This window comes from Paroedura picta, chromosome 2, assembly GCF_049243985.1.
Source record: "Paroedura picta isolate Pp20150507F chromosome 2, Ppicta_v3.0, whole genome shotgun sequence".
Classification (NCBI taxonomy): domain Eukaryota; kingdom Metazoa; phylum Chordata; class Lepidosauria; order Squamata; family Gekkonidae; genus Paroedura; species Paroedura picta.
In genome coordinates, this window is record NC_135370.1 from 60,992,319 (window position 1) to 61,015,393 (window position 23,075).

At 43.3% G+C, this 23,075-nt stretch overlaps 1 protein-coding gene across 1 annotated transcript; it reads left to right on the forward strand.

The window, feature by feature from the left end:
* The first annotated feature begins 1,673 nt into the window (after positions 1–1,673).
* DDX18 (DEAD-box helicase 18) lies at positions 1,674–22,038 on the forward strand. The gene is made up of 14 exons (XM_077320282.1): positions 1,674–1,890; positions 3,702–3,890; positions 4,586–4,732; positions 5,475–5,610; positions 6,588–6,688; positions 6,789–6,988; positions 7,080–7,194; positions 8,259–8,398; positions 9,226–9,387; positions 16,609–16,761; positions 17,334–17,447; positions 18,615–18,671; positions 20,576–20,753; positions 21,380–22,038. Exons 1-14 carry the CDS (start codon positions 1,761–1,763, stop codon positions 21,523–21,525), a joined length of 1,968 nt encoding a protein of 655 aa, XP_077176397.1. The 5' UTR covers positions 1,674–1,760; the 3' UTR covers positions 21,526–22,038.
* Positions 22,039–23,075: the final 1,037 nt, after the last annotated feature.

Sequence of the window (23,075 nt, forward strand, 5' to 3'; positions counted from 1 at the left end):
GGGTCAAAACACCTCTTGAATGCATGTGTCTGTAACGTATCCCACTGTTTTTTGTTTTGTTGGGTTTTTTGGCATTCTTATACAAAGCCTGTTCCAGCCTGATCTGGGCTGTTCCAGCTTTCACACTCTATAACAGTGGTTCCCAACATTTTTTTGTTTGCTGCTTCCTTGGCTCCCAGGCTACATCCTAGATTCCCCCCCCACACACACACACACATATGAATACACACCTCTTTCCTGGTGTTAGGTCTACTGCAAGTTCTCTTGGCCTTCCAAGGTCAGCAGCTCTCCAGGGTCTCAGACAGAGGTCTTTCATACCACCTACTGCATGGTGACCTAAAAGGTTAGTGAGACAAGTTTACACTTGGCAAGATTGTTACTGAGATAGAAATAGGAGCATTCTATTTTTCCTGTACTTGGGATGAGCTACCATTTATGGCAATAGTTAGCCAAACTTTGAGGTCTCCAAGTTCAACTTCCATCTTGCTACACAGTCCCTGCACAGGCCAGCCACAGAGAACTCTTCCATAGTAAAGCTCTGGTAGAGGGTGCCCGCCCACCTGTCTGCACATGTGTGAATTTTCCCACCAGTCAGTCACATGACCTGGGGTGGAGCACCCTCCCTCTTCAGTTCCCTTTTCACCGCCACAACTTGTGGACGTCTTCAGACTTGCTCCAGCTTGTTTATGTTTTCTCTTTGCAATCAGTTTTTCTCTGGGCTTTGGCCCACTTATTTGAGCTCCTTATGGCCATAAAGGCAATTTTCAAAAAATGTGGCCATTATGGCATGAAGATGACCACGACTGATGAACATGACCATTGCCTTCAGTGTTTGGGAGAAGGGCACGTTGTAGGCACATGTAATGTTTGCCAACAATTCACCCCCAAATCCCACTCTGATAAGAGTTTCCAGGCTAAAAGCAGCATTGTGAGAGAAGGCACTTTCAATTAGCCCCCCCTTCAGCCTCAGTGCCTACACAGTTGAAATCGACTCCCAGGACCCCTCCAGTTCCAAGATCAGGCCCTCCCTCTGTCCGCTCGATGGCCTCAGTGCCATTACAGAGTAAGCCTCATAAGTGACATGCTTTGTCAGTGTCTGAGGTTCAGCACTCGCCCTCAGGCCACCACGTCAGGCCACGCGGCTGCCGGGGGCTACCTTGCCTAGTGCCCGCTGTATTTATTTTACATCGGGCTTGATCACCAGTTTTAGATATTGTTTGAACTGAATAGGTTAAACTAGCAGTTTTTTAATGTATACATAAAGGCGGAGTAGAATGTGTCTGCTAGCATAAGAGTGCCAGGCACCCTTCTGGTTTAATTTTACTGCCACAAACGAACAGGTCGCCCCTGGTGGAATTATGGAGACCCAACCGTGGCCTGCTCAGCGCTGATCCACAACTCTACTCCGCGCGCCAAGCCGGCTCTTCTTATGTCTGCGCATGACAACTTCGGCCCACGCAATCCACCCCCCCCCCCCCCCGCTTCCTCTGCATTCTTTTCCATTCCTTGGCCACAAGCAGGCGCGGGCGTGGCTGAGGAGCCAACCGGAAGAGCCCTTCCCTTCAGCCGGCTCCAGAGCTGTTTCCTCCCATCCTCAAGAGGGCGCTGCAACTGAGCCGTCGCCCGCGGGAGGAGGCGGGGAAGGCAGATCCGGGTCGGGCCGCTTCCGCTTCCGTTCCTTCCTCCGGTTGCCCTGTGGCCTTCCTCCTTCCGCGCACGTGTGCCTGAGCGGTGGCGCTGCGGACTGACCGGGAGCGGCGATGGCGGCGACAGGCGGGAGTCTTCCGATGCGGCTGCTGCGCAAGAAGATCCACAAGCGCAACCTCAAGCTGCGTCGGCGCCATTTGGCTCTGCAAGCCGCGGCCGGGGCAGAGGCCGCCGGGAAAGCAGGTGCGGGGGTGGCGAGGGGCTCCGGGGAGGGAGGGAAGGAGCGAGCAGCGCGTTCTTCGGGAGCCCGTGCCCCAGGGACTCCGTGCGCTGAGAAAAGGATGCCCTTGTTCATGCGTGCGCAGTGCTGGTCTTAGCTATAAAAGGTGTTCTCCAAAACATCTCCCAAAAGGAGCGGGGGGCGAAGGGTATTACGAATAAATACACCATTGTAAGGGTTGCGTTGAGTACGCCTTCAGATTCTTCTTGCAGTGAATGGGAAATGAAACCTCCCTCTTTGCATGCTAATAAAAAGAGATGACAGCGGGCAGTCAGCTGTGTGCCCCTCCATCCATTCCGAGGTTGTGGCAGATGTCTACTCCTGGTCATCCTTCTAAAAGCCTTGGCTGGCCCGCATCCTTGGTAGTTTTTGAAGTCTTCCTTCCTCCTTTGTGGTACTTGGCACGTGCTGTGAATAGCCCAAAGAAAGAGAAGCTGTTAAGAAGCTAGAATGCAGAGGAAAAGAACTTGTGCTGAAAATTTCCCATTGTACTTTGTTTTTAGTTTTGAAAGAGCAGGCACCAGTTATTAAAAACTATGATGTTTGAAAGCAGATGAGTTAGGGCAGAAGCTTGTGTGGGTGGTGAGAGTAGGGCTGGCTGAATCCCGACAGCCGTGTGGCAGTGAGGTGGCCTGGATTCAAAGGAGGCAGGGTGAACATGAGGAGGTAGCCTGAATAAGTAGAAAGATGTAGCTCCTTGGAAGCCCTACATTAGCTTGTGTCACAGCATCTTCATATTGTCTTCAGAGAGTCATTCATATTACTGCGTTTTTAAGCATAATTCATTCTCAACTTTATATGTCCACCTTGTTGTTAGGTGCGAAGTCGTGTCCGACCCATCTATAGGATAGAAAAGATTTGAGGCGGGGGGGGGGGTGCTGGTTAAATCTTAGTGCGCATACTTAAAACTACAACTGATGTTGAACTTTGCATCAAAACTTTTGTGTACATTTCACAGTGTAGACGGGAGAAAAACAGAAAAACCATTCCTTGATGCTTACATCTGCAGTAAAGGCAGTGCTTTTTCCACATACGACTGGGTAGAAGTAGTTGTGTACGAAATAATGTTCTTGTATTTGTTTCTGTGGTAACTTACAAAACCATCCTCAGTAAAGGAAAATGGCGTGCATTAAATGTTCCAAATGCAATACTAAATCACTGTGCATACATGGATCATTTTCCTTCATAGAATACTGAGCATTTGAGGTGAAGATTGGGTTGTTCCAAGTATATCTGTAGCATTGGATAAGCAAGGGATACACATAAAGCCCTAATGTGCCACAAGAAGGGAGTGGCAGAGAATACAGCTACTGTGAAATGCCATATGAATGGTACGATGTCCAGTTGCACGTTCAGCTTAAGGGTAATCCTGCTTGCCTTGTAGGCACACTGGTGCCCTAGGAGCCAGTGTGTAGTCATTAGAGTGCTGGACCGGAAGACCAGATTCCAATACCCACACTACCATGGACGTTTGCTGAGTGGCTGTGGGCTAGTCACATACTCTCAATGTAAACTAGAGCAGGAGTAGTCAACCTGTGGTCCTCTAGATGTTCATGGACTACAGTTCACATGAGCCCCTGCCAGCAAATGCAAAAGGATTGTTGCAAGATAAAATGGAGTAGAGTAGAACAATGTAAACTGCTTTTGTCTTCTCATTAGGAGAAAGATGGGATATAAGTGAAAGTAATAAAAACTGCATATATAGAAAGTGATCTGGTCCTTTGAATCTATGCTTCTTTTCTCCTTATGGATTTGTCACTGTCTGATTTATTAGGAGCAGTAACTGCAGACATCTCAGAAGATGGTTCCAGCATCCCAGAGCCAGCAGTGGAAGAACATAAAGCAAAGGATGTAGAGCAGGCTGGCACAGTGCTCCATGCTGAAGAAGCCGGAGACACAAAGCCTCCTGAATTGAAGAAGAAGAAGAAAAAGAAAAGGAAAATTGTGATTGATACAGAAAATGGTAATAAGTATATTGCCTACTTTTGAAGGGGGTATTTTCTTCAAATGTTGAAGAAGGGGGTAATTGTTCACATTCTGCTGCTACAGTGATGCTTAAAGAGTTTAGGGTATATGCAGGAGGATGCTTAATTTTGATGAACATCTGCACATAGTTCTACATGGCATAGAATAAATGTTCATGAGCTACATTAGGTGAACATTTGAGCCTTTGAGAACATTTGAGAGACAGTTTGGTGTAGTGGTTAGGAGTGCGGACTTCTAATCTGGCATGCCGGCTTCTATTCTGCTCTCCCCTACATGCAGCCACCTGGTTGACCTTGGGCTCGCCACGGCACTGATAAAACTGTTCTGACTGAGCAGGAATATCAGGGCTCTCTCAGCCTCACCCACCCCACAGGGTTTCTGTTGTGGGGAGAGGAATGGGAAGGCAACTGTAAGCCGCTTTGAGCCTCCTTCGGGTAGAGAAAAGCGACATATAAGAACCAACTCTTCTTCTTTTTCAGCACTGTAACTGAAATTACTGCCATCATCCCAGTTCTCTGGAGGGGCTATAGCTGTCCACCTGTTTAAAATGTTTACTATATGGGAACGAGGTGCATTTCACTTGAATCTAGGAACTGCAGCAGTCAATATGGAGGTATGTCAAATATTTTACTGATCTAACTAAATTAATTTCTCTTTGCTATATGTGTCTAGAAACCAAAAAAGCAAAACTGGAAGAGAATGCTGAAGTAGAAAATGGGGTCTGCGATGCAGAGCCCAAAGAAGGAAACATGGAAAGTCCCGATGAGGAGGAAATGGATGAGAATGCTGGTGAATCAGGCTTACCTTTTGGACTAACAGGCAAGGTTTTTTTTTACATATCGTTAGAGTACACTGAGTTTTTCCCTTTAAAACAAGTGAATTTTGATTATTTTTGGATTTTTAGCGCATGTCTGAGGAAATGGCACTAAATTTGGTTAGGATTTCTTTCCAGACACACCTGAACAAGGTTGGACTGTAAAGCTCATATTGAAACCTGGCTCATCTTGGGAATCAAATTATCCTTTGTGTACTTCAAACACACTAATTTGTACATGACAATTTACCGCATGGTAAAAATCTTTACTATCAGTTGTTAACAGTGGTTTGATTTCTATGGTTTAAAGGTCAGTAGAAATCTGTAATCCCCTCTTTTCATTGAGAAAATTTATATGTGGTAGCCAGAAAATTACATTTCAGTGGCTAGTTTTGAAGCTTGTTTATGTACTCTGCTGGCTGCTTAGGAGCCTTTTAATCTATGAGTATGTTCCACTTAGCTATGACAATGTTCAGATAACACAGTCTCATGGGTCTCTTCCATGGAAGCAACACCACTTGGGACAGTAAGTACTGGTACGCATCTGTGATAATTTGTGATTAAGCTGCTTCTTCCCTTATATGGCCTGACCTGTCAGATTTGGTCTTAAAAGATCAGATGGTCTGGATTTAGCCACTTATGTTCCGATTTTATTTTTTTATTTTTATTTTTTTATCTGATTTCTATACCGCCCTGTTTTTGACAGACCTCTTTTAAGGAAAACGCACTAATAGTTTCTCTCCTCAGGTGCTTTTGAAGATACATCATTTGCTTCTCTTGCTGGGCTTGTCAGTGAGAACACTTTGAAAGGAATAGCTGACATGGCTTTCACACACATGACAGAAATTCAGCATAAGAGTATTAAAGCACTTCTAGAGGGCAGGTAAGATTACAATTTCAGACGTGTGCCGTTTGAGTTCTTAGCTTTTCTCTGCTGATGGAAGACCGCAGACGGAAGGAGCAGATGACACTCCTTGGAGAAAGGCCCCCCAAAAGGCTGCCTCCCAAGTTGCCGCCCACCTAATCTCAGAAGGCAAGGGCACCTGAAGCAGGGCCTCTGCAGATAACCATAGGATTTATAAGGAAAGACTAAGGTCTTTCAGGTACATTAGTCACAAACCATATAGCGTTTCGAAGCTTGAGACTAGCAGGTTGAATTGTGGCCAGAAAAGAAAAAGAAAGCCAGTGTAGTTGGGGGCAGGACTGGAGTGATATGTTCATACAACCCATTCAAGTCAACTTGTGCCTTTTGAGGAAAAAAATTATCTTAACAAAGAACAGTTGCGGACATGTGTTTTGCATTGTTATAGTTTGTACCTGTGTTACAGTTTAATATTAATATTATTACTGTTGTATGAAAGTTGTAATGAAAACTAAGTTCTATGTACCATTTCTCCATTTTATGTAAACTACCCTCAGGGGAGGGCGGTATATAAATACAATTAAATAAATTTCTGAGTTACGCATGAGCAGTATATAACATGAGGCATGAAGGAGGCAGAATTAGGAAGTTGCCCTCCATCATGTCTGACCTATTTATGGACTTTGCTGTAGCCTGGGAGTTCCTTCCTGCTGCCAATAAGAATTTAGGGGGCAGGTTCAAAGTTTTACTGTCCACCGCCAGGTGAGAGCCCTCCTTCTGGCTGGTAGCAACCACTGCTGAGTCCTTCAGAGAGAGGGAGAACAAATACCTGCTAAGTGTCTCTCGTTGGCCAACAATTTACCAGCTTTTGAGTTCTGTGTAAGCCACTTTTGATCACTTTTGATTGCTGGCATCAGTATATTCACAAAGTTGGCCTTCCTTGCTTGCAGTCTTTTCCATCTACCTTCTCCCACTCTAATCCCATTTTCCAATTGCAGAGATATTCTGGCAGCTGCAAAAACTGGCAGTGGGAAAACCCTTGCATTTCTTATTCCGGCAATAGAACTCATCTACAAGTTGAAATTCATGCCTAGAAATGGTAAGGTTTTCTTGGGGGGTTTGCCTGGAAGTTTCAAAAGAGGATGGGGTAACCGTTTGGCTTTGCTTTTAATGTATGTCTTCCCCTCCCTACCTCTCAGGAACGGGAGTCATCATCCTTTCACCTACCCGTGAGCTTGCCATGCAAACCTACGGGGTTCTCAAAGAACTGATGACTTACCATGTCCACACCTATGGCTTGGTAATGGGAGGCAGCAACAGATCGGCAGAAGCACAGAAACTCGGAAACGGCATAAACATCATTGTGGCAACGCCGGGCAGACTTCTTGACCACATGCAGGTGGGGAGAGTAATGCCAAGCAGAACATCCAGCTTTACTCCATGTGTGCTTTCGTGACTGGCAGCGCTTTTCTCCATTCCGTGTCTTGCAGAATACTCCAGGATTTATGTATAAGAACTTGCAGTGTCTCGTCATCGATGAGGCTGATAGGATTTTAGAGGTGGGCTTTGAGGAAGAAATGAAGCAGATCATAAAACTTCTGCCTAGTAAGTCATCTCTTTTGATTTTTTTTATTCAGTCAAACTTGAAGTGATGGTGGGAGCTGCAGGGCCCTGTGTACTTCAGCTATTCTAACTCCTGTTCATGGCTTGGGTTGTGAGTCATTTATTTGAAGCGCAGTGGGCATAACACTGAATTACTTTGAGCTGGATAAGGGCAGACACCTTTTAAAAGACCTGCCAGAACTCAATCTGATAGGAAATTATTTGACGGTTAAATGCAAAGAAAGTTTTTTGCTTGTTTGTTCGTTTAAATATTTGCTTCCCGCTGTCTCTGAAGAGGCCCAAATTGTCATAAGAACAGATTCATTATGAATTAACCAACCAACAAAAATAAAACAAAAAACTGGGTTTCAGTGTATGGCTGATTTGAAGGTGCTGGCTGCATCCTACCGGCTCAGAGCCAGAGGTGACCTTTGATTCCTGCTCACTGGCCACGGCCATGCTTTTAGTTGCAAGGAAATGAAAACAAAGCTGAGATATTGTGCAGCTGGCAAGTTCAGCAGCCTCCTTATCCTGTTATAAAAGCCCTTAGCCTTGCTGACCACTTAACACTTGCAGGCATATGGTGCTTCTGAAAACAGCAGCTTGTGAACTCCTGGTGTGAGCTTGGTGTAGTGGTTAGGAGTGCGGAGTTCTAATGTAGCGAGCTGGGTTAGATTCCTCACTCCCCCACATGTGGTCAGCTGGGTGACCTTTTTCTTGCCACAGCACTGAGAAAGCTGTTCTGACCAAGCAGTAATATCAGGGCTTTCTCAGCCTCACCCACTTCACAGGGTGTCTGTTGTGGGGAGAGGAAAGGGAATGTGATTGTAAGCCGCTTTGAGACTCCTTCAGGTAGAGAAAAGCGGCATATAAGACCCAACTCTTCTTGATTCTGTGACTCCAGTGGTTTTTGCTCTGGGGAAATGCACAACTGCTTGCAGAATGACATTGTAAAGTCTTGCCCATCTATTACAATTCCTGGGTGTTTCTGAAGAATGCGTTACTTTTTTCATACTTGCTAGCTGACCGCCTTCAATTGAGGCTGCTCATAATTACTTCTCTCTCAGAACGTAGGCAGACCATGCTGTTCTCTGCCACACAAACCCGGAAGGTTGAAGACCTAGCAAAGATATCTCTTAAGAAGGAGCCATTGTACGTTGGAGTGGACGATAATAAAGAGGTGGCCACTGTAGATGGCCTCGAGCAGGTAACTGTTGAGCAGAAAGGCATCCACTGCTTAGTTCAGGTCATGCTAACACCTAACAATTCTGTTCCTCTGCTGCTTTTGGGTTCCATTTCTCTGCCCCTGGTATCCTCATACCCAGACTTGGATCAGCTTTACAGATATGCATTTTTCATTGTGCTCCTCTTTTCCGTTTGGATTGTCATTTTCAAATATTCATGAGTCCTTTCCCCAAAATAACTGTAGCATTGACTCTGACCTGATTACACATGAATTGCACTGACCTGGCTGTTGCTAAAAATTGCTTTGTTATGGCAGAGGCTTAATGTTTCTGTGTAAATGCATGAATGGTTTAGTATCTTCACATGGAATGTTCCCCTGGCAAGTACAAGAGGTTTTTCAGATTAAAAAAAAAATCATATATTTCTATTAGAGAAAAAAAATTAAATGTGCAAATGCTTGTTATAATCCTAGTTTGTAATGTACTAAATAATGTACGAAATTTTAGAAACATTATACTAACCTAACATGTAAATCCCAGTTTTCTTTAAATTTTCACGTAATTTGATATATCCTGGATGGAGCTGTAAAAGATATGTCTTGTTTGTAGATATTTACCTAAGTTTTTGAAAATATTGGAAATATGTTCTTTAATTTATGATTAATTTAGAAGATTTTTTAGCTCCTAGTGAAAATTGTAGAATGTTTGAAGTTTAAAAAAAACAAACAAACAAACAAACTTCCAGTAGCCCATTCTTTTATCTACATTTAATTGAACGTTTTAGAGTAATCTAAAAATAAAAGTATTCAGGAATTTGTGTGAATAACTTCAACTTTCAAACAATGTTTAGGGTTACGTAGTCTGTCCTTCAGAAAAGAGGTTTCTACTGCTGTTCACATTCCTCAAGAAGAACCGGAAGAAGAAGCTGATGGTTTTCTTTTCTTCGTGTATGTCTGTGAAGTACCATTATGAACTTCTGAACTACATTGACCTGCCAGTCCTGGCCATTCATGTAAGTGTGTGGTTTGTGCTCATAACCTGCTTTGAAAGTCGCCAATCCAACCCCAAATCTATCTAAATACTTTTAGCTGTGACTGCTAGAACATGAGAGAAGCCATGTTGAATCAGGGTGATGGCCCTTCCAGTCCAACACTCTGTATCACATGGTGGCCAAAACCCAAGTACCGTCAGGAGGTCCACTAGCGGAGACAGAATTCCAAAAGCCTTCCCACTGTTGCTTCCCAAGGACCAAGTATACAGGCATCACTGCTTCAAACTGTTCTATTTGTACTTTTTAACTAATAGCCACTGATAAACCCCTGTTATCCAGTCCCCTCTTGAAGTTGTCTGTACCTGTACCCGTCACCACTTCTTGCAGCAGTGAATTCCATGTGTTAATTATTCTTTGGGTGAAGAAGTACTTCATTTCATCGTTTCTACTAAGCTTAATGCTCATTACTTCTATTAAGTGCCCATAAGTTCTTGCATTGTGAGAAAAGAAGACATGCTTCTTTTTCTACCTTCTCTATCCCATGCATAATTTTGTAAGCCACTTATGTCATCCCTCTATCATCAGTTCTTCAAGCTAAAGAGCCCTGACTTCTTTCATTGTTCTTCACAGGGAAAGTATTCCATCCCCTTGATTATTTTAGTTGCCCTTTTTGGACTTTTCCCATCATTATATCCCTTTTGAGGTGTGTTGGCCAGAACGGTGTGCAATATTCCCAGTGAGGCTGCGCCATAGATTTATACAGGGCATTACAATACTGGCTGATTGGTTTTCAATCTCTTCCTAATAATCCCTAGCATAGCATTTGTTTCTTCTATTGCAGTTGCACATTGAGTTGACATTTTCAGTGAGTTAATCTGCCACAACTCCACGTTCTCTCTTGAGAGGAAGAGGACAATCTGATATGCTTGGGTTCGTCTTCCCACAATTATCGGAGGCAGGAAATTGATTGCATTTTTCATCTTTTGGGGAGGAGGACCCCATCCTTAGTCTTTTCCCTGCCTCTTCTTGAGATGAAAGAGCAGTGGATTTAAAGAGCTCCTAAGATTTTCCTTCAAGGAGCTCCATTGGTTGCATTTTGTTTTTCCATATGTGCTCCTTTTCCTTTGTTTAAAAAACAAGCAAACTTTCCTTGTTGTTCTGGCCTCATCTTCCTTGAGTCTGTTTGCCTTTTGCCCATTGCTTCAGTCATGTTGATGTCTGCAGCTATGGTCTCTGACCATCAGACCTCCAGAGTTGGAGAGAGCCATAGCATGAATCGCTTGGCTTGAATCATAAGGCAGTAGGTTTGATTGTTGGTGCCAAAACCATGCCCTCTACTGATAAGCCTGTATTGGATCATGAGGCCTGATCAATTTAGCCTTCTCTGAACATCGGAGGGATGTCAAAGAGAGTGAGGAGAACCTCTTATTTATTCCATCAACCTCCCAGAACTGGCTAGAACAACAGAGAAAGAAAAAAAAAGAGCTTTACCCTCTCAGAAAAGATGGTGTGAGATGTCCTTTGCCCTGCCTCCAGTCAAACACCTTCAAAAACTAACAGCTTCAAAGCCTCTAGGCTAGAGAAGTGCCAGGGCTCCTCTTGGCCAACAAAGGCTGTCTGCAAAAGCACCTTCCTCATTAGGAGCAAATTTTCAAATTTCTTAGGATTCTGTTACAGATCTAAATAAAGAGGAATTCCAGTTGTCTAAGGACGAAATATCTTTTTTCTCACAAGGAGCTTTCCGATCTCTTACATAAAGCATTAAAATATATGGCTTGTTGCAAGCTTGCTTCTCAAAGGACTCCATATCCATCCTTAACCTTAACAAGCTCTATGAGATCACCCTCACAAGAGCAAGCACTCATGGACATTTAGGACACTACTCAGTGCCTCTCCAGTAATGGCTTTCAAATCACCCTCCAGAAGAGCCAGCTAACACCTTCCTGTCATCACACATTTGGGGCCAGTATTCAATACAGAAAAAAAGTGTTTCTTCCATTAAACAGACCAGTGAAGATACTCAGGTTGTAGGCGTTTGCTCTGTGAAATCAGTGAACTTGATGATCCTGGCATGTCTGTTAGATTACATGATTGCAGCTATCGAGACAGTCCCTTGGGCCCGGGAACATTCTTTGTTACTTTAGTGAACTCTATTACCATATCAGAGGCTCACAGCCTTCCAATAGCACATCAGAATCAGCATCAGTCAGCATCTCAGGATGACCTCCTTTGATGGGTAACCAAGAAACACTTGTAAGCAAACCCTTCCAAGTGACCAGAGACCTACAGAAATCAAATAAATACAGATCACAGCAGATACCAGCTTATGGGTTGAGGAGCCCATTATGACTGGACTACGTCCGGAAGACCCAGTCCTTTTAAGAAGATTCTGTCAGCATCAGTCTTTGGGTATGATGTGCAATTCGCCTGGCACTTCTCCACTTTCAAGACCATCTATTTCACTTGAACATATATGAATATATGGACAGGTAACACAAGGCACACATGAACTGCCAGGAGGGCACCAAAGCCAAGAAGCTACAGCAGGAGTCAATTATCCTCATGTCCTGGACAGAACATCTGGCCTCTTTCAGAGCAGAACAAATCAGTAGAATAGCAGATGTTCAAGCAGATTGACTCAGCCATACCAGACTGGACCAAGGGGAGTGGTCCCTCAACCAGGAAACATTCCAGTCCTTGGTTCTACATTTCAGCCCTAGATTTCTTTGCCTCCTTCACCAATGCTAAGACACCCAGATTATTCTCAAGACACTGGTGTCAATCAGCACAATGAATCTAAGACATCCATCAGAAATGGCATATAAATCTTCCATAAAGTCACAGTGTGCACATTCCCAAAGTCACCACACCTTTTCACAACTCACAAAAGAAATATTTGCTGTCCTTCTGCCCAAAGCTGTTTTATGCTATGGAGAAGAATTGGCACTTGTTTGACTTTTGCACAGCACTTCACATTCATATCAGAAGGACCAAGCCATTTGAGAAGTGAGATTCCCTTTTTGTGGCATTTTATTCAGCAGTCAAGAGGAAAGGGACTTCTAAAGCGACATTAAACAGGTGCCTAAAGAACTGCATCTTGTTGGCATATGAATCCCAGGCCTTTAAGTCCCAGAGGGGATCATACCTCATTCAACAAGAAGTGCTTCTATGTCAGCGGTGTTCAACACAAATGCATCTGTTGCAGATATCTGCAAGGCTTCAGTGTCTCTAGATGGAAGGTGGGCTTCTTCCCCTGGAGATGGAAAGTTCAATAAATGTCCTGCGCCTGCATATCAGAGTGCCCTTCTCAACCTCAAATATGGTGTGTCCAGTGTTCTGATTTCTCTTCTGGCCAGTTTTCATCACTTTGGATCCCATCAGCACTTGCCTACATTGAACCTCATTTGCCACATCAGATGAGCTTAAATGTTAAGAAAAATGGGGAAAAGTCTGCTACTAGAGAGTCCCAGGCCATGAACAATAGTATCCATTTGCCGCAACGATGCCCATTTGCCCAGCCTTGACAGATCCATCTGGAGCACCTCATAGTCCTCTCTGATTCTTACCACTCTGAACGTCTTCATATCCTCAGACTTAGCCCCTTCACTGCCTACTCCCTACTCCAAATTATTGATGAACATGTTAAAAAGCTTTAGGTGTGAGGTGTGAGTTTGCATTTGTAGGTTCATCAGCTAGTGGCTGATTTTGCCAAAGATCAAACAGTGGACTTGCTTTATCACAAGGCATAACCATTTTCAGAAGAAGGCTCTGTAGTCGACTAAATGTGCATATGTGAATCAGCTCTAATTCATCACCAGGAAATAGTTGACCTCCATCATGAAATGTGGATTGTAAACTGGGACATATTTAGGTTTTCTGTTGTACTTAATCGCAGAAAATGGATTGTGTCCGAATCCTTCAGCCTTCTAAAATGTTACTTCCCAGATGGTCATTTCTGAAGAAAGTCAATTAAATGTTTAATAATCGGTTGAAACTATTTCTTGATAGGGTTAATATGATCTTCGATAGTAGATTATATGATTTAGCTGTGGCATGCTACCTTAGCTGAGGCGGTCATTCTTCAGGGTTCTTGTCCTTCAGAGTCCAGCATTTATGGGAGCAAAAATAGATGCATATGCACACAGTGGCCTCCTAATGCATATGCACACAGTGGCCTCCTAATTCTCTTGCTGTATTGCACCTGGTTAAGCCTGTATATGCAATATTTCCATGCAATAGTACATACAAGGTTAAGCCTGTACATGCAATAGTTGCAACTAGTATCTGTTTTCTTATTGTCTGTGCATGTTACCTTATTACTTGGATCAAAACATTCCTGTGCAGCAGTGGAAGACACTGCTGTGAGAGGACACTGAGGAGGTGTTGGTGAACTTCCCTGGCTCCCACTCCAACTCTGGAAAGCCTTTTTTAGGAGCTATGGGGAGTATTCAGCAGTTTCTCTGTGTCTGTAGAAGTGCTTTCTGCTCATGCATGGAATGTTTGGGATCCAGATTATACTTGGTTGTTTTTTCTAGTTCAAGCATGTAAACCTATTCTTAGGGGGAGGGGAATCTTTCTGTGATGTGAAACATTGCAGGTTCTTTTTTCTAACTGATCTGAAGCTTTTATCATTCACATTGTGCCTTGTCACTGTCAGTAAACATTAACCCCATTGACCAGTCAATTTAGCAATCATGTTTTCATTAGGCAAACACCCAGACTTAGGCAAGGAATAATGCTCAGCTTCTGGAATCCCAAGGCCAGTGTTGATCTAGTAGCACAGAGCCCCTTTTTGCCAGGCAGTGTGTGGCAGAACAATTATCAAGGGACTAATTTTTTGAAAATGCAGCCAGGTGTCGAGTTGACTTTGAGGCTTGAATAATACATGCTGCTTTGAAGTATATTGCAAATTGCAGGTGCCTTTTTATGGAGGCTGGGGGTGCATAACAAGAATGTCAGCAACTCAGCAAGATTTCAGCAGTGGAGCCATAAATTAACCTTTAAATGCCATCAGGGAAGCCTTTCCCTTAAATCTGTCTTCAAAATGCTTTTGTGAGGAACAGGGTTCTGTCAGCAAGGTTGAAGCTGTTTGTTAGAATGATGTTTGCTGTCAGTTAACCATCTTAACTGGATCTGGGTCGGTGCACTGAAGTTGTTTTCCCAATTTCCATGGCGAACAAAAGATGGACTACCCTTTGCTTTTGCATATATCAACAGGAAAAGCAGCACTGATCGGATAGAATATGTAAGCAAACTGAAAAGGGGGGGGGGGACATTTAAGCATATTGCAGAAATTGGACTTTTATTGAAACTTGGGTCCTGGAAGCTGAACTCTCAACAAAAGCCCTTACCCTTGAGTATCATTTTGTGTGTATAGCTTGAGAAATGCAAATATCAGGACTTTCTGACAATATCCTGCCTCTGAATCTTCTTGAATATTTTCTCAACCAGGGTTTCATGAAACTGTATGATTGCTTGATGGCCCTAGAAGTGTTAACAGAATAGGTGGGAGTTAATTAATTTATTATTTATATACTAGTATCAAAGCCAATTTTAAACATGGATTTTGAAAGGGGCGGCAGGAAGGAGGGCATGAGAGGGTGGTCGCAGCTCCCTTTGGCCTGTAAAGCGGGCAGCGTTGCCGCGGGAGGCTCCTTTTGGCCTGGCAAGCACTCTCTCCGTGGCAAGAGCGCTTCCCGGGCTGAAGGGAGTGAGAAGTTCCCCCACCCCGGCGGCAGCGACAGGGCTTTGTGACCCGTGGGGAGGCTCCAAACCCCCCCCCAGCTCCCCCCCAGCAGGAGTTTACCTGCGGGCCGCAAAGTCCTGTCGCTGCCTCTCTCCTCGTGGGCGACAATGGAGACCGCAGCCACAAGGTTTTTAGCAGGCAAGGAGGGAGGGTGGGAGCTGCTGAGGGAGGGCCAATCAGAGTGGACCTGGACCTCCCCAAATAAGGGAGCGAAATAGTGTTAAGGATTTTTTAAATTGTTAAGCATTTATTGGGTGATGTGACCTTGTATAATCACATTGACCTGTGCATCTCCCCCTCCCAAAATGGCCAGTGATGGGCCTGGAGGGGGTGGAGAGGGGCCCTGGGTGGGCATGTGCACAGCTATGCCTTCCTACCATATTCTCAAAAGGGTTTATCAAAGCCTAAAGAATGTTTCAGGGTACTCCCAATGGTAAAACAGTTGAGAAAGCTGTGTTATGGTAACAGATTGTTTTACAGCAGCCACTTTGTCAGGCGTGTTTGTAGAAACATCTGGAACATGGATTTTCTTTCTGTGATGCTGGGACTCTGTTCTACATCTGGCTGTATTCAGAGTTGATCATCACAAGTGGTGTGTGAGTACAGTCAGACTGATGGATTCACCATAGATCCCTAACTTCAGGTCAATTTGTGAGGAGAAAGAAATGTTGGATTAGGCCTTAAGTATGGTACGTATTTTCCCCCATTCTTTAGAAAGTAAACAGGAGAATATTGCAGGGCCATCTTTTATAATTCAAATGAAACAGTGGTGACGGATATTGATCAGTCATGAGCAGCTGCCACTTGTGTTTCCTGCTTCCCTTTCACTAGGCTGGTGTTTTCTGAAGTTCTTATTTTGAGCACTTCTGTAGTGGCTGAAGAGAGCTGGGAAATTCCCGACTGAACTCCTGCTTCAGCAGTAAGCTGAACAGGGCTTATTCCTGTCAAAGTATTGCTAGGGTTGTATGTAGAACTAGCCTGAGGTCAGATGTTCCTCAGACCATGGGCAAGTCACTTTGACCAAACTCTTGCAAGGATTAATGAGGCCCACACAAAGTATTTTAGAATGCTAACTAGGGTTATTTGGTTACACACTTCCTTCTTTCCCTATAGCTTCGTAGAGACATCAGTTATGCTTGCTTTCACACACATGCATCAGTTTTATTTTGGCTTTGTTCTGTAAGCTACGTAAGTAGTTAAAATTGCAGGTTGTTTAGGAGTTTGCTAGATAATTGCCTGTTCCCTGGCTAAGGGAATGTTTGTAGCTCACTGGCCAGGCACACGTTTTGCACACAGCAGGTCTCAGGGTCAGTCCCTGGCATCTCCAGTTGAAGTGTCTTGGGTTTTCTTAGCCTGAAGCCCCAGAGCAGAAAATACTGACCTAAGGGGATAATAATGTACAATTTGGTTACAAGGTAGCTTCATATGATCCCATCTGTGAACAGAATCTAGTGGTCTATTGGTTACCTTAATCTTGCACATTTGTTTTCTCCTAGGGCAAGCAGAAACAGACCAAGCGTACAACCACTTTTTTCCAGTTCTGCAATGCGGACTCTGGGATCCTGCTGTGCACAGATGTTGCTGCCCGTGGGCTGGATATTCCTGAGGTTGACTGGATAGTTCAGTATGACCCACCAGATGACCCAAAGGTAGTTATGTTTTCTTGAAGTATGGCTTCAGGTAGTATATTCTTGATACCAGTGTGTTTGTGTGTGTTTCCATTGGTCCTGGATCTCCCCAGTCGTAACGATGAAACTACACTCGCGCTCTCATATGGTTTTGCATGTTTGTTACCGGCTTGCAGAATGGCTGGCCGTAGCATAGCAGCAGCATGACATCTGAGATATCACCACCTTTGAAGCTACCTGCCTCTTGGAACGGCATTACAGCTAGTGACTGACCCGTTTAAAACATGTGAGGCTAGCTACAACTTTATAATGGTGGCTCAGATAAGCCATGTAAATAAGCTATAGGGAATGGAGCAGCCATTGGATTTTCTGAAGTCTCTCTGCTGTTAAACGGGAGGCGGGTTGGTTAATATTTGGGTTGCCAAAGGTTTAAATCCATTCTTTGTGCAACGGTTCTGCTTGGGGACTAGGAAGTTTTAAGTGAGCATGCTTGTGTGTACGTATACAATATATGCATATGAATCCCTTTGCAATGCTAAGATTTTCACTTTAAAAATACCCGTTTTCATAGACATAATTGTTTCTTTCCAAAGGAATACATTCATCGTGTTGGTAGAACTGCCCGTGGAATCAACGGGAGAGGGCACGCTCTGCTTATTTTACGACCTGAAGAACTGGGTTTCCTGCGCTACCTAAAGCAAGCTAGGGTATGTCAGTGTAGAGCGCTCCATTTGAGTAGTTGTAATGATTAATCAGCTGTTTTGGTGTTCCACTTGTCTAATTGCCCGGAGAACATTGAGTGAAACCAACTTAGTAGCAGTGCAAAGCGGCTGGCACAAATGAAATTGCATGCATGGGATATACTTTCAACCATTGGACCGTGAAATCTCAAGGAATGCAGCGAATGAAACACTATGTGCTTTGGTGGAAATCTTGGTACTAATTTTGTATGGGTTGGTTTGAGATTCGCCGTGGTTATGCCAGCACTGGCGCTATTAGCTTCTCATTCCCACAGTATGGGAAATGACCGTTAAACTCTTGTAGGAGGGAAGGGAAATAAAAGTGGTAATGGCACATAGGAGAGCTTTAGCAGGATTACTGCACGTATTTTGTGGGGGGAGGGTTTAGGGGCATTTCTACAAGCTGTTTCCTAACTTGACTCTCACAGAAATTGTTTGTGGGAAGGGTGCAAAGATGGAAAGTTCCGTGACGCATTTGGAGAGAAATCCACCACAGCAATGGTCCCATGACAGGCTTAACATGGGAAATGTCCTTCCTTACTTGAAGGTGCTTCGAAAAAGTAGTTGCAGCACTGCCTGTGTTGTATGTCTGAAAATACCAGTAACTTATCTGAAACAGAGGATTCAGTCCAAGCTCTGGCTTTTGCTTCTAAGCTGAATTGTGAACATGACGTTGGCTCGGATTGATGGGACTGAGGGAATAATTTTACTCCAGAGATGACATGGGACTGGGCATAGTTGTGGTCTGGCTTCTAACTACTTTTTTGTTTCTTTCCATCTTAGTACACAAATCTCATTAGCCAGTGGCAACTAATGGAGGATGTGACAAAGGTTTATAATATTATGCTTGAGATAGAGAACAGTTTCTCCTCAGACTAAAAGACTAAAAAAATCAGTTGCTAAGGGAGATCAACAGAGGCAGGGTTTGGTCTTGGTTCCCTGCTTGCAAGCTTATGGGAGGTTTCTGTTGGGCCACTGTGGGAAACAGCATGTTGCATTATGTGGGTGATTGGTCTGATCCAGCATAGTGATTCTTGTGTTATTGAATGTTTTAAATTATTACTGCCTGTTGGTATTTTCAGCATCTAAAGTAATTCCCCATTCTCTATCTGTTTCTAAAAATAATTCTTTTAGGTACCATTAAATGAATTTGAATTTTCTTGGTCCAAAATTTCAGACATCCAGTCTCAGGTAAAGCTAGATGTTGTACTGCTAGCATTCTTTACTGATTGTATATGTGTTATGTGCTCCGGTTGCCACAAGCCCTCATACCCCTAAGAGCTGATCTCAAAGCCTGGTCCATCTTCTGAGGGGGCTTTTCAGGATGCTTCCATCAGAAGCAGGGGAGCAGAAAAGCCACTATGAGTAGCAGCAGTGTGCTATTCAGAATCTGAGCTGTGGTCTCCTACCCTGTACCCTCCACGTCACATTGGATTTTAGCTCTAGGCTGCAGCTCCTTCTGGGTTGGATGGTCTCCTCTGAAAGCAAGAGAAAGGGAAAGAAATGATCCTCAGAAAGGAACTGGCTTATAAGCATGTATATTGACTACGGTTTTGGCTTTAACCTTTAATGCCCTAAGTGGTCTGGGACCATTGTATCTGTGTGACCGCTTCTCCCATTACATCCCCAAGAGCACTCAGATGCAGTGATCAGAATCTGCTCAGAAATCAACCTGGCCTTGACCAGGGCCTGGTGGAACACTCTTCCTGGTGAGCTCAGGGCCTTGCAGGATCTTAAGCAGTTCCACAGGGCTTGTAAAATGGAGTTGTTCTGCCAAGCTGATGGTTGAAACCTGGGATACCTCTGATTTCAGCTGGCCTGATTTCCTGCCTGATTTCCATCCAGATCCCATCAAGTCACAGATAACATGCATACTGACCTCCTGTCTCCCCAGAAAGGAGGCAGAATTGGGCAAATCATATTGCAATTGTATTTAATTATGAATTTTACCATTTTTGTAACTTATTTTATAATTAACTTAATGTTGAGGTCTTAAATGTTTAATTGTATGTCTATTTTTTGTAACCTGCCCTGAGCCCCTGGGAAGGGTGGGCTAAAAGTTTGAAAGTAAAATAAATATTCAGCATAGCATGTCAGATAAATATTGTGTGTACATCCTTGCTCTCTCATTAGCATGACATAACTAGTGCCTGTTAAGAACATTCATTATTTCTGTATGTGTTAATATAATTTCATTGTTGGTGGAGGAGACTTTCAGTCCTGATATTTTAAGTGATTATACCCCATATTTTCTTTGAGCTGAGGCTAAACCAATAGCTCAGCACTGTGTCTTACATGCATGGCTTCTCCAGTCTAACTCCCCCAAAATGAAAGAGTCAAGAGGAGGTTGACATGATCTGACCTGCTTGCAGAAGGTTCAAGTCTGGGAGAAAAGGGCAGGTTGGATTTTAAAAGTCGTCCATGATCTTGTTTGTGGGCCATCTAGTGAGCATTCTGCAGAACTTATTCTTTATTATTTTGACTTACTGCCCGCCACTCCCATAACTGGCTTGTGGCGGTTACAGTTGTCCCATGTTAAAAGCCCCACTAAAACAATTCTGGACATTCATCCATATACAAACAGACTCCTAAAACATTTAACCATGGCGGTCTACAACCCACGACCCCCCCCCCATCTAGTACAGGAGGAGGAGGAGGGTGTGCAGATCACATAGCGAGTGCTTATGCTCTTAACCCTCGCCACACCGGCCTCAACCATAGACCTGGCAGAAGAGCTCCATTTTTGCAGGCCCTGCAGAATGCTGAAAGCTCCCGCAGGGCCCGCAGCCACTTGGGGGTGGGCCTGTGCTGTATCTTAATAGTCAGGAAGATACATTTCCTATCTAAAGCTTAGGAAAGAGTTTCTTATACCTTTTTACACTAATGAAGAAGTGCCAAATAAACTCAATCTTATGTCCATTAAACTCTCTTTAAAATATATATATTTATATATACGTTGTCAAATACATAAGTGTTCACACATTCACAGTTGAATTGCTTGAGTCTTGCAAATAATGTCAGTTGCCTTATTTTTTCAATTGTTCCTTCATTGCTTATCCTTCAATGCATCTCATGACTTTTTTTTTTTTTGGCAGTTGGAGAAGTTGATAGAGAAAAACTACTTCCTTCATAAGTCTGCCCAAGAAGCCTACAAAGCCTATGTAAGAGCCTATGATTCCCATTCACTCAAGCAGATCTACAGTGTCAATAACTTGGATCTGAACAAGGTTGCCTTGTCTTTTGGCTTCAAGGTCCCGCCGTTTGTAGATCTCAGTATCCTTTTATTGCAAGGTATTAACACCTGTCTCTTGTAACAAATAGGTAAGAGTGAATTGCTTGTTAACAGGTAGACTTAATTTTTTGTAGAATTAAGAAATACCTCCTTCAGTTGCCCAATGGCACGCAAGCTGAAATTTCAGCATCCCTAGTGCCTAGGTGGTTCAACATCCCTTATGTAACTGGAATGGAAGTAAACAATTCATACTGACCATGACATGAGGTGACTACTGCAGGTAGGTAATGCCAGGCTAAATATTTAGGCTTTCTTGTATTTTTCTGTCATTGTGCAGAATTGTAAATACTGTTTCTGCATTCAGTGCACTTTAATGGAATGGTTGTATGGCCTTTGGAACCAACCATCGGTTTCAAATCTAACATATCAGTGATCTTACTCGGCATCTCAGTTTAACACTGCAAGAAAATAAATAGAAAGCTCAGACCACAAGCCAAGTATCTAGAGAAGCTTCCTTCATTCGTGCCAAAGTTACAAGTTTATTCTGAGAAATGTTTTGTGTTTTGTAACTTCTTTTTTAACCTCTGAACTGTCCCCTGTCCTTAACATTCCAGCACTTAGGTAGCAAATGTTTGTGAATGTACATTCCTTAACACACCATTTTCAGATGTCAACAGCAGCCATGGGAGAAGACTACAGAAAAGAGGTGGTGGTGGAGGTTTTGGCTATCAGAAGTCAAAGAATGTTCAGAAATGCAGAATCTTCAAGCAGATTAACAAGAAGAAAACAGACAACAGACAATTTTGTCGCTGATGCACATAATCAGTATTCTTTGAAAGGGTTTTCAGAAGAGAATTTCTTCATGGCAAAGAATTATCCCACTAAAGAGGAGTGAGGAGAGGAATCCTTTATTTGGAATGTATCTCCTACGAACTCTTAATGTAAGCGAGTGAACGAAGATCTTTGCAGCATCTTTGGAAATGCAACTATATATAACCATTACACACAACAGTATAGTTCTTTTTAGTAAAAGAATTTTCTTTTTATGCTTAAAAAAACCTTTCTCTTTATTCATATTTCACTATGTTTGTGTGCTTTCAGAGCTTGTTAGAGAGGAGCTTGCTTGGTCTAAGGCCTGTGTAAGGTAATACCTAGAAAATCTTAAAAGGATTTTGGAGCTATTACCTTATGAAATGGGCTGAGTAGTTCAGACTGAAAGATCAAATCTAATGGTCCCATGGTGATGTAATAGAAGTGAGTTCTTTTTATAGCAGTCATTTCCCACCATGGTACCCATTTCTTTAATGAAGCAAAGAACAAATCCTAGTTTTTTCTGTATTTCATTGGATTAGGAGGTGCTTCAGAATAGCCCCATAGGGAACACCATAAATGGCTAGCTCCATCATAGGAGGGTGCTGGGCCTAGCATCTTCCTACATTCAATGGAATCTTCCAGCTTTCTTTGAGTGGTCTCTCCTGTCAAAATTCCAGTTGTGTCTAGAGGTTCAAGATTTTGGAGCTGGAGCTGGAGCATCACCTCTTTACCAGGGGGTCTGGCCAACATATAATTTCCTCTGCCATCCTTTGAGAAGCTTCAAAGCCTACTGTGAATGCAAATCATTCTGGATATATACCTAGTTTGTCACTGTCACTTATATGAATTCCCCCTTTGCCACTGCAGTAGCCTCACCAGAAGCACCGGCACCAGCTGATTGGGCTATAATAACATTCAAAGGCAGACTTCCTGCTAATGAGGTACTTATACACAAAGTACTGTGGGGCAAACAAGGAGAGCTTGGAAGGTGTCCTAATTGCAAATTCTGTACTCTTACTTGGCGTATCATTTTCTACAAGGTCAGATAAGGGAATGAGAATAGAGTATTGCACTGCATGCCTGCACCCAGATCTAGTCGGAGGAAGGCAGTCATTCCTTTTAATTAAATCTGCAGATACAGCCAAAGTCTTGTAATAGATAACCTCTGGAGACTTGAAACTTTATATATTTGCCTGTTGAATAGTTCTGTTTCAGAAAGCCAAAGAAACGAAAGGAGATTTTGCCACTTTACATTTGGAACGAACCAGTGCAGGGTAATTGGTGGAAAATGCAAATCTGAGCACAGATCAAGTGTGAAAAAATATTGGAACAGCCAAGGAAAGGGAGAGTGCTTTAATGTTACAGGCAGAGATCCAAGAGGACTGTTTGGACTCTTACAAGAGTTTATGGTTAATCCAATATACATTTCTTGCCTTGAATTCATACAGATGGGGAGCTTCACTAACAGAATGAGTATTTTTTCCACCTCCTCTTCTTCACTTTTATACACAAATCAAGGATCACTCCTCTTTTCTAAAAGCTACTTCACT

What these genes read in the sequence shown, in the direction of transcription:
- DDX18 (XM_077320282.1), top strand. Translation starts at nt 1,761, where the DNA reads ATGGCGGCGACAGGCGGGAGTCTTCCGATGCGGCTGCTGCGCAAGAAG. An exon ending in GATCATAAAACTTCTGCCTA is followed by an intron (nt 7,195 to 8,258) that starts GTAAGTCATCTC and finishes CTTCTCTCTCAG; the next exon opens with AACGTAGGCAGACCATGCTG. An exon ending in CCCGCCGTTTGTAGATCTCA is followed by an intron (nt 20,754 to 21,379) that starts GTATCCTTTTAT and finishes CACCATTTTCAG; the next exon opens with ATGTCAACAGCAGCCATGGG.